Source organism: Pongo pygmaeus, chromosome 8, assembly GCF_028885625.2.
Source record: "Pongo pygmaeus isolate AG05252 chromosome 8, NHGRI_mPonPyg2-v2.0_pri, whole genome shotgun sequence".
Taxonomy (NCBI): domain Eukaryota; kingdom Metazoa; phylum Chordata; class Mammalia; order Primates; family Hominidae; genus Pongo; species Pongo pygmaeus.
The window spans coordinates 7,703,928-7,715,993 of NC_072381.2; the positions used below are offsets into that span (position 1 = coordinate 7,703,928).

A 12,066-nucleotide genomic window follows, 5' to 3' on the forward strand; every position below is an offset into this window, starting at 1 on the left:
CGAGACCAGCCTGACCAAAATGGTGAAACCCCGTCTCGACTAAAAACACAAAATTAGCCGGGCGTGGTGGCACATGCCTGTAATCCCAGCTACTCAGGAGGCTGAGGCAGCAGAATCGCTTGAACCTGGGAGGCAGAGGTTGCAGTGAGCCGAGATCTCGCCACTGCACTCCAGCCTGGGCGACAGAGAGACTTCATCTCAAAAAAAAAAAAAGAAAAAAAGTGCCAGGTTCTGTCTTAGCTTCATTGCTATCATTCCAGTTCCTACAAAAATGCAAAGGCTTTGCTGAAGGGAAGGGGTGCCATCTCTGGTAGATTTCTCCGAAGCCAAGTACCAGCTGGGTGTTTTCACCGCAGATCTGCGCGAACCCAGCACGCAGGACTCACCTTCCCCGCGCCCGCTGCCCCTCTGCCTGCTGTTGCGAAGCGGCAGCACCTCCAGGGATGCGATGCCCGCGCTTTCTAGGATATTCACGTCCACGCTCAGCCTCCCGGACAGCTGCTGGGGCCGCACGCTGATGCTGTGCTCGTACTTGCCCAGGCGCCTCTGCAGAAGCTCCTCATAACTCAGGAAGAAGGCGGCTTTGTCCTTGCTGGGAATCACTGCAGAAGCTCTGAATATTTCAGTCCCCTTCTCTCTGTCAGGAAAAAGGAAAAGGACCCCAGGGAGGTTCAGAAGAGGATAGAGCCAGGTCCCCTCAGTCCCCACAGGGCACCAGCCATACCCTCTCAACCAGCCTGCCAGGGAGACCCATGGGTGTGAGTGTGGGTCCTGACAAAGGAAAAATAAAAATTAGTATTAGAAGAAGTGAAACCCCGTGCTAGAGGTAGGTCACGAAGGGTCAAACAATACCGACCAGGAGAGTATTCTAAGAATACTGTCCTACTTCTCCCTGAGACAGGCCCAAGGGAGCAATGGGAAAGGACGTTGAGTAGGTGAACTGCTAGAAGAGAGAGCTTTGGAGTGAAGCTGTGAATTGTGCTCTCCGTTTACAAGGATGGCCAATGAATCTTGGCATTTTACATAACTTTAAAATAGCTAACATACTAGGTTTTCACATCTTGGTAAAGTTTGGTGGATATGTTTAGCAGGAAAGGTAGGGAATAAAGGACTCCAAAGCTGATAAAAATACACTCCAGATGCTTTCAGTACTTGGAGTGAGGTTTCTCTTATTCAAAATGGCAGACTGATCACCAGAGGAATAAGTGGGAGTGGCAACCATTAGTAGGTAAGACATTTCAAGAAGTTTCCAGAAGGCTTGGGGTGTTCAGTAGAGCAAGAATTTTATAGCTCAGAACATGCAGCAAAGGGCTGCAGCAAAGGAGAGAACCCAACTGTATGGCAGAATCAGAGAGAGTGCAGGCTCTGAATTCAGGACACCACAAGATGGAAGGGAAAAGGGAGACCCAGTATAGACAGGATAATTCCAAGTCCAATGTGAATGAATGACTAAGCTGATAGGCTTTCTATACTCCTCCTTCCCAGAACTGGAAAGAGACACAAGTATTGAAATGGAAAAATTCGAGCACTGAGCAGAATGAATGAAAAGAGACTAACACCGAAACCCACCATTGTAAAACTTCAGAACATCACATGGAGAAAACGTAAAAAGGATGTTATCTGGTCCCATTAGATGTATCATCAATAATACTGGATGTTATAAGACATTGGAGCAATGCCTCAAAGTTCAAAAGGAAAAGTATTTTGGCCTTAAAGTCATACACAGCCAAAATATTAATTAAGATCTCAGAAAGTTTACTTCTCATGCACCCATTCTGAGAAAGTTACTTCAGAATATAACTTCTGCAAAATAAAGGTGAAAGCCAAGAAAGAAGAAAATGTGGAATACACAAAATAAAAAAGCCAACCCAGAAGAAAATGAAAAGAGATACCAGGGTAAAAGTTTTGCATCAAGGCTGAAAAGCAATGAAAGTATTTCACAGATATAAAGACATCCATGTTTTAATAGCTCTGAAATCAGAATGTCTCCCAATCAGTGATGTCTTTCAGCTGCTGTTGACCAGATATCAGGAGTGATAAGGATGTCACTGCTTGCAGAAACTTGTTCATAGCTGTTCATTTTGTTCTGTTAAATCATAACATATTTTAAATAATGGCTATGTGTCTCGCTAGATGTTATATCATTTTATATCATAAGAAAAAAGAAAAGCAATTAGAAACTCCAGGAAAAACAGAAACATATGTCATGATTCAACTAAACTAATCTGTAGTGTGACTCTGAACAATTGTGATAAAGACCACTTGGGATAAATCTATAGTCTAACAGAGTTAGGTTTTAATAACTTGCCGCAGTAAGTTAGACCACATACCAGAGGCACGATGAGGCAACTCATCAAACAAAGAAAGAGACAGGGTTTTTATAGAATTAGGGGAAGGATGGAGTATAGGTTAAATTTAAATAGAGCAGTGTTCGGACAGGCTCAAAGCAAAGGCTGTGTGTAAAACCATCATCTCAGCCTGGACTGACAAGCAGACTAAAGATTCTCTGTGTCTTTAGAAACTATGACATTAAGATAAACACGGAATTTTGTGCCTTTGAAAATCCCTTATCTGAAGCTCCGGACCCTGGTTGCTTTTCTGTATCAAAGTAAACCCACGGCTCATGTCCTCCAGACAAGAGTGAGGCATTCCCTTGTCACTAATAAAATTTCCAACAGCAAAGTTTCTGGCAGTCTATAATTTTAGAGAACTAAATTTCTCAAAATGATGTCTTTTTATTCATGAGGAAAACTGGGTTACCAGGTTCACACCATTTTATCTAGATACAAAGATCATTTTTCTGCCAAGGGGATGAAGGCCTACACATTGGGCTGGTGGAGAGGAAAAAATAATCTTAGTGTACTAGGTGGCTCTGGGTGCAGTTCATGTTATTTCTATAGTCATTAAAAAGCAATTGCTATGTATTGGTTTCAATGTTTAGATTCAATTTATAAACAAAAGAAAGAATAAAAATATTACAAGTCAGAATTAAGGTGCTAATAACTCAAACAATGATTAGGTAACATCGTGAAATGAGAAAGGAGAGAGACAGTGGAGGTTAGGAGAGGGAATATAATCATTTAAGATAGTAGGGATAGTCCAAGATAGTCTAAACACTGTTGGATTGATGGAAGAAGAAATAAAATAATAATATAAAAATTCGAATGCAGAGTAAAAGTAGGAGTATTGTTAATTTGCTATATACCATTTCTTCATAGCAAAGAGTCAGCAGATAATGTCTTATTTTTATAAAAAAAAATTTTTGAAGTATGACTATCATAATATTTAGAGTTAGGGGGTAACTACAAAAAACAAAACAAAACAAAAAAAAACTATGTACAGGCCAGGCATAGTGGCTCACACCTGTAATCCCAGTACTTTGAGAGGCTGAAGTGGGAGGACTGCTTGAGCCCCGAAGTTTGAGATCAGCCTGGGCAATGTAGCAAGACCCCATCTCCACAAAAAACATAAAAATAAAAATTAGCTGGGTGTGGTGGTGCACACCTGTAATCCCAGCTACTTGGGAGGCTGAGGTGGGAGGATCGCTTGAGTCCAGGAGGTTGAGGCTGCAGTGAGCTATGATTGAACCACTGCACTCCAGCCTGGGCAAAGAGTGAGATCTCATTCCAAAAAAAAAGGAAAACTACAAACTACATATAGAAATATTAGAAGAGGATATGTGTGGGAAGTGAGAATGAGGGATAAGTATGGTAAAATTTTCTTTTTTATTACAAACACTTATCTACTATATTATTCACTAGATGTATTTATATTTTGATAAAAAAGAAAGAGAAAAGTATTTGGAGGAAAGGAAGACAACAAGAGGAGTAGGCAAAGGCATAGAAAATGTGGCACTTCGCTAAAATGAGTTTTTAATTCCTTAATTAACCAATACTTACCCATTTTCTTCTGTGGTTTTATTCCTTTTCTCTTTTACCCTATCACCACTCTTCTTTTCTCTCTCTGTAATTTCTCCCTGATACACCTTCTCTCCAATAAGCCTGAAACACAAGAGACAGTTGTGCTACCAGCTTGCAGTTCCAAGACAAATTCAGACATGGATCTTATAACCATGACAACCCCAGGAAATATTTTTATTTGCCTCTTGGATGTGTAGAAAGAATGCATTCCAGACTAGGGCACTACCTTTGAATCATTCATTTTATTCTAGGACAATTTTCAACAGGTCCAAATAGCAAGACCCAACCCATGGTGCCTCTGTGATTCTCCAGGAGAAAAATCACAAGATCCGCTCACACTACCATGAAGATTCACCAACTTACATCTGACCTGGGCCAAAAATTAAACCCAACACCTACCCCGTTTTACATATCTTTACTTCTTGGCTCAGAGAAGGAGAAAAGATATCCAATCTAGTATATCAAAGGTTCTACACTGCCTTGTCTTTCAGCCCTCAATTTCACCATGGAGGAAGAAGAGCCTCCTGAAAGCTCTTCCCATATCTCCCTAACTGAAGAAGGCCCTCTTGGTCTGACTTGCCATCTTTATCATATTTGCAACTGTCTGAAATTCATCTCATTTATTCTTTGTTCATTTATCTATTGACTGTTTCTCCCTACTGGAATTTGTGCAGCACAGTGACGCTGTCTTTCTCAGAGAAGTGCACCAGTTTTCATGAAGAGTAACTTGGCCCATAAAGGTCATTCATTTGTTGGAGGGGAGGAAGGAAAGAAAGAAAGAGGAAAGACAGAAAGGAAGAAAAAAATTGAATGAAAAAAGAGAAAATAGAAGGAAGGGAGAGAGAGAAGGGGGGAGGGAAAGAGAAGGAAGGAAGGAAGGAAGGGAGGGAAGGAGGGAGGGAAAAAGAGAAGAAGAAAAGGAATGAATGAATGAATGAAACAACCAATGAATTTGAACAAAAGAATTGACCTTCTGATCCATATACCACCTACCAGAATATAAATCCTCACAGTCACAAGGCTGTGGACCTCACATCATCTCAGGCTCAACTGGACCACCCCACACAGAAATCTTCATCCCTGACCAGCCTGTCACCTACATAGTGAAGTTGGTGATGAAAGCTGCAGCCGGAATCTGCATCTGGAACTCAACGTCCTGGTCCTCAGAAGCTCTGTTCAGCATTCTGCAGGAAACCGTAGTGAAGGCATAACGGGAAATGATGGTAGACTTCACTGAGAATTCTGTCATCAAAGGTTTGGTTTTCTGTAGGAATGAAAACACACAGTATTATCGGTGATGCATGAAAGCATTTTGGTGGTAGCGGAACGTCTTTTTTTTTTTCCACAAGGGAAATAATCTTCAGTTTGGGAGCCTTTGGTATGTGATTCCCATCTCCTTTCTTCGTCTTGTCCTGATTTCCCCATTTTTAACTCCCTTCCTTTGTAAAACAACCTTGGTTGTTTTGCATAAACAATTAATAACACACAAGCAAATCTTTTAACCTGACTTTAACAAGTGAACACAGTGAAGACGTCCAATTTAGCAGAAAATACACATTCCTTAAATAGTTCAATCAATTATTGGAATTTTAGAAGTAAAGTATGTGCTGTATATAATACTCTCCTGTTATCACTTTTATATCACATTCACAGGACTACCGAAATGTTCCAAAAACCGGAACATGACTAACAAAAATCTCGTATTTTAAAATTACTTTCAATGTCCACTTAGAGAAACGATACATCAGAGCTTCCCTATCTGAATTACAGGCACATTACTGTGAAATAGGAATCAATACTGAACTCAGCAGAGTATCTGGAGAATTTAGAACCCAGAAAAAGGAACGCCTAAGTCTCTGCTAATTAAATTTCTCCCAAAAGACTCTGATAAGAGCAGTAACTAGAAGATGCAAATGTAAAAGCCTGTTAAAACTCTTCAGGATTTTTTCTAGTCCTCACAACAGAGCTACATTTGGTGACAGCTGGTAGCAGAGGCCTGAAGAAGGAAGAAAACATTTGTAAGGAAAGCCACAAGCCACTACTAACAGAGTGGTTATCTAACTCCAGGAACTGGCCAAGCAATTAACAAGCATGTTATGCACTGTGTCCTCCTAGAATGCACATGTTGAAGCCCTAACCTACTATGGGAGGTGGTGGGGTTGGGGGGAAGGCAGTATTTGGAGATGAGTGCCTTTGGGGGAAATTGATTTAGATGAGGTAATGAAGGTGGGGTCTCTATGATGGGATTAATGCCTTTAAGAGAGGAGACATAAGAGAGCTCTCTCTATCTCTCTCTCTCCATGTGCATGCACCAAGAAAGACCACGTGAGCACACATTGAGAAGGCAGCTGTCTGCAAGCCAGGACAAGAGCCCTCATCAAAAACCTAACCCCGCAGAACCTGGGTCTTGGACTTCCAGCCTCTACAACTGTGAGAAAATAAATGTATGCTGTTTAAGCCACATGGTCTATAGAATTTTGTTATGGAAGCCCGAGCAAGCTAAAACAAGACATTACCCCATGACGGTCTTTGAAGACATATTCAGTAGGTGTTTTATTCCCATTTCATAGGTGGAGGGAAGTCAAGCTTAGTGAGGGCATATATTGGTCCATGCCAGCAAGTAATGGATGGGGAACTTGAACCCAATTCCACTTACTTCAAAGTCTGCACTGGCCACTATTATGCAAGACTGTCTGGCTGCCCTCTGTAGACACGTACTACTCATCACTGTGTGTTCAATCCCTATCCTGGCCTGGGCACACAAAAGCTCTCAAAACAAGTTGAATGCAACTGGCTTACTCTGATAAGATTCTACTCTTTCCTTAAGGAACTGTCACCTAGCTGGGCAATGTTTATTTCAACCCTCATCTGCTTTATTAATTTATTTACAGCCCTAGGCCTGTTTTCAAAACAGATATAAGGTTGTGACCTATTGCTATCAAAGACATATTCCTGCCATGAACATGCAAAGGTCATCACAAACCTTGCTTCAAAAAGGTTACTACAGAGTGTTATTCTATTTAAACAAATAAGCACTCAAAATGTTTTTTTTTAAATTATTATTATTATTATACTTTAGGTTTTATGGTACATGTGCGCAATGTGCAGGTAAGTTACATATGTATACATGTGCCATGCTGGTGCGCTGCACCCACTAACTCGTCATCTAGCATTAGGTATATCTCCCAATGCTATCCCTCCCCCCTACCCCCACCCCACAACAGTCCCCGAAGTGTGATGTTCCCCTTCCTGTGTCCATGTGTTCTCATTGTTCAATTCCCACCTATGAGTGAGAATATGCGGTGTTTGGTTTTTTGTTCTTGTGATAGTTTACTGAGAATGATGATTTCCAACTTCATCCATGTCCCTACAAAGGACATGAACTCATCATTTTTTATGGCTGCATAGTATTCCATGGTGTATATGTGCCACATTTTCTTAATCCAGTTTATCATTGTTGGACATTTGGGTTGGTTGCAAGTCTTTGCTATTGTGAATAATGCCGCAATAAACATACATGTGCATGTGTCTTTATAGCAGCATGATTTATAGTCCTTTGGGCATATACCCAGTAATGGGATGGCTGGGTCGAACGGAATTTCTAGTTCTAGATCCCTGAGGAATCGCCACACTGACTTCCACAAGGCTTGAACTAGTTTACAGTCCCACCAACAGTGTAAAAGTGTTCCTATTTCTCCACATCCTCTCCAGCACCTGTTGTTTCCTGACTTTTTAATGATTTCCATTCTAACTGGTGTGAGATGGTATCTGATTGTGGTTTTGATTTGCATTTCTCTGATGGCCAGTGATGGTGAGCATTTTTTCATGTGTTTTTTGGCTGCATAAATGTCTTCTTTTGAGAAGTGTCTGTTCATGTCCTTTGCCCACTTTTTGATGGGGTTGTTTGTTTTTTTCTTGTAAATTTGTTGGAGTTCATTGTAGATTCTGGATATTAGCCCTTTGTCAGATGAGTAGGTTGCAAAAATTTTCTCCCATTTTGTAGGTTGCCTGTTCACTCTGATGGTAGTTTCCTTTGCTGTGCAGAAGCTCTTTAGTTTAATTAGATCCCATTTGTCAATTTTGGCTTTTGTTGCCATTGCTTTTGGTATTTTAGACATGAAGTCCTTGCCCATGCCTATGTCCTGAATGGTAATGCCTAGGTTTTCTTCTAGGGTTTTAATGGTTTTAGGTCTAACATTTAAGTCTTTAATCCATCTTGAATTGATTTTTGTATAAGGTGTAAGGAAGGGATCCAGTTTCAGCTTTCTACATATGGCTAGCCAGTTTTCCCAGCACCATTTATTAAATAGGGAATCCTTTCCCCATTTCTTGTTTTTGTCAGGTTTCTCAAAGATCAGATGGTTGTAGATATGTGGCATTATTTCTGACGGCTCTGTTCTGTTCCATTGATCTATATCTCTGTTTTGGTACCAGTACCATGCTGTTTTGGTTACTGTAGTCTTGTAGTATAGTTTGAAGTCAGGTAGTGTGATGCCTCCAGCTTTGTTCTTTTGGCTTAGGATTGACTTGGCGATGCGGGCTCTTTTTTGGTTCCATATGAACTTTAAAGTAGTTTTTTCCAATTCTGTGAAGAAAGTCATTGGTAGCTTGATGGGGATGGCATTGAATCTGTAAATTACCTTGGGAAGGATGGCCATTTTCACGATATTGATTCTTCCTACCCATGAGCATGGAATGTTCTTCCATTTGTTTGTATCCTCTTTTATTTCCTTGAGCAGTGGTTTGTAGTTCTCCTTGAAGAGGTCCTTCACATCCCTTGTAAGTTGGATTCCTAGGTATTTTATTCTCTTTGAAGCAATTGTGAATGGGAGTTCACTCATGATTTGGCTCTCTGTTTGTCTGTTATTGATGTATAAGAATGCTTGTGATTTTTGTACATTGATTTTGTATCCTGAGACTTTGCTGAAGTTGCTTATCAGCTTAAGGAGATTTTGGGCTGAGACAATGGGGTTTTCTAGATATACAATCATGTCATCTGCAAACAGGGACAATTTGACTTCCTCTTTTCCTAATTGAATACCCTTTATTTCCTTCTCCTGCCTAATTGCCCTGGCCAGAACTTCCAACACTATGTTGAATAGAAGTGGTGAGAGAGGGCATCCCTGTCTTGTGCCAGTTTTCAAAGGGAATGCTTCCAGTTTTTGCCCATTCAGTATGATATTGGCTGTGGGTTTGTCATAGATAGCTCTCATTATTTTGAGATACGTCCCATCAATACCTAATTTATTGAGAGTTTTTAGCATGAAGGGTTGTTGAATTTTGTCAAAGGCCTTTTCTGCATCTATTGAGATAATCATGTGGTTTTTGTCTTTGCTTCTGTTTATATGCTGGATTACATTTATTAATTTGCGTATATTGAACCAGCCTTGCATCCCAGGGATGAAGCCCACTTGATCATGGTTTTTGATGTGCTGCTGGATTCGGTTTGCCAGTATTTTATTGAGGATTTTTGCATCAATGTTCATCAAGGATATTGGTCTAAAATTCTCTTTTTTTGTTGTGTCTCTGCCAGGCTTTGGTATCAGGATGATGCTGGCCTCATAAAATGAGTTAGGGAGGATTCCCTCTTTTTCTATTGATTGGAATAGTTTCAGAAGGAATGGTACCAGTTCCTCCTTGTACCTCTGGTAGAATTCGGCTGTGAACCCATCTGGTCCTGGACTTATTTTGGTTGGTAAGCTATTGATTATTGCCACAATTTCAGCTCCTGTTATTGGTCTATTCAGAGATTCAACTTCTTCCTGGTTTATTCTTGGGAGGGTGTATGTGTTGAGGAATTTATCCATTTCTTCTAGATTTTCTAGTTTATTTGCGTAGAGGTGTTTGTAATATTCTCTGATGGTAGTTTGTATTTCTGTGGGATCGGTGGTGATATCCCCTTTATCATTTTTTATTGCATCTATTTGATTCTTCTCTCTTTTTTTCTTTATTAATCTTGCTAGCGGTCTATCAATTTTGTTGATCCTTTCAAAAAACCAGCTCCTGGATTCATTAATTTTTTGAAGGGTTTTTTGTGTCTCTATTTCCTTCAGTTCTGCTCTGATTTTAGTTATTTCTTGCCTTCTGCTAGCTTTTGAAAGTGTTTGCTCTTGCTTTTCTAGTTTTTTTAATTGTGATGTTAGGGTGTCAATTTTGGATCTTTCCTGCTTTCTCTTGCAGGCATTTAGTGCTATAAATTTCCCTCTACACACTGCTTTGAATGCAACCCAGAGATTCTGGTATGTTGTGTCTTGGTTCTCGTTGGTTTCAAAGAACATCTTTATTTCTGCCTTCATTTCGTTATGTACCCAGTAGTCATTCAGGAGCAGGTTGTTCAGTTTCCATGTAGTTGAGCGGTTTTGAGTGAGATTCTTAATCCTGAGTTCTAGCTTGATTGCACTGTGATCTGAGAGATAGTTTGTTATAATTTCTATTCTTTTACATTTATTGAGGAGAGCTTTACTTCCAAGTATGTGGTCAATTTTAGAATAGGTGTGGTGTGGTGCTGAAAAAAATGTATATTCTGTTGATTTGGGGTGGAGAATTCTGTAGATGTCTATTAGGTCCGCTTGGAAGCACTCAAAATGTTTGCGTCAAATCACGATCTGCATGCAAACCACCAAAAGCTTGAGAGACATTTTCTATGATATATTAGAGAAGTGGCTATAAATATCAAGCGCACTGGCTGGGCGCAGTGGCTCACACCTGTAGTCCCAGCACTTTGGGAGGCCAAGGTGGACAGATCACCTGAGTTCAGGAGTTCAAGACCAGTCTGGCCAACATGGTGAAACCTTGTCTTTACTAAAAATACAGCAATTAGCTGCATGTGGTGGTGCATGACTGTAGTCCTGGCTACTCAGGTGGCTGAGGCAGGAGAATTGCTTGAAGCAGGGAGGTAAATGTTGCAGTGAGCCAAGATTGTGCCACTGCACTTCAGCCTGGGTGACAGAGCAAGACACTGTCACAGAAAAAAAAAAAATATATATATATATATATATGTATGTACATATATATATGTGTGTGTATATATATCACATATATATCATATATATATATATGTATATATATCAAGCACACCTGAAGATGGACTCTAACACCCACAAGACAGGTAGCTGTAGGGTTGGAGCGAAGCACATGAGCAAGGGGAGAGAATGGGCAAGCACTCCATGCAAAGGTGTCAGGGCCATTCATCTTTGTAGCAGACTGTGCAAGAACTTCCAGTCTTGGTAATTCAAAAAAGCCAAAGACAAATGGAACAGCTTAACGAAAATGTTAGGGGGATGTGCATCTTTCTTAGAGAGACAGAAGGGATAAACATTTACAGTTCATTTAAGTAATTACAAGTTTAAAAAAAAGAATCTGAGCATAGTCGAAAGACTTTTGCCTAAAAGAGGAAAAGAAACCTTCCAGTTTAGTTTGAGAAGGAATTATTTCAAAGTACCACTTCTCAAAGTGTGGTCCCTGGACCAGCAGCATCACCATCAGCTGGAAACTTGCTAGAGATTCTCAGACTCCATCCAAATCCACAGAATCAGAAACTCAGATGGTGGGCCCAGCAAGCTGTGGTTTAACGAGCCCTTCAGGTCATTCTAATGCCTGATCAAGCTTGAGAATGACTCTTTAACTAATTGAACTTTAAAATATATATTTCTTCATCTGCAAGTGAAAAGGGCTTGAATAAATCACTGAAATTACATCCACATCTGTGATCCACAGATTTAAGGCAAAGCTAAAACTGAGGAATAAAACCTTTGGGTTTAGGAAATTATGTCTGAATTGAGAAGCTGGATTATACAGTACCATTTTATGGAAATCTAGTCTCTTCAGGATAAAATCTGTCTCTCTCCTCCAAAGCGATTAGGATTAAAAAAGAGACTCCAACATGTAGCTTTACCAAATGTTTCTGTTAAATGATCTCATTAAAAACATTTCATACATTTCAGTAAAGGCTATGAGGATTAGGCTGGGGATGGTAATGGTAATGATCTTAACAGCAGACAACCTGTGGGGTTTTTTTTTTTAATTAAAATTTGTATCTCATTGTCTTTCAAAAAAAGAACCCCAAGGTGAATAAGACCATGAACTGAGATGAAGTGTTTACTTTGATCTGTGTTATTTCTGGAACAGGTTTTCTTTCTAAATTATC

At 40.0% G+C, this 12,066-nt stretch overlaps 1 protein-coding gene across 2 annotated transcripts in view; it reads right to left on the bottom strand.

The window, feature by feature from the left end:
* The window catches only part of ITIH5 (inter-alpha-trypsin inhibitor heavy chain 5), a 109,428-nt gene that overhangs the window by 76,237 nt on the left and 21,125 nt on the right, over nt 1-12,066 (bottom strand). For both annotated transcript variants that reach the window (XM_054436167.2, XM_054436168.2), the window contains exons 3-5: nt 5,021-5,184; nt 3,900-4,001; nt 387-637 (exon numbers count right to left, since the gene is read on the bottom strand). In XM_054436167.2, coding sequence (XP_054292142.1) covers nt 387-637; nt 3,900-4,001; nt 5,021-5,184 — 517 coding nt within the window. The remainder of the gene's footprint in view (nt 1-386; nt 638-3,899; nt 4,002-5,020; nt 5,185-12,066) is intronic.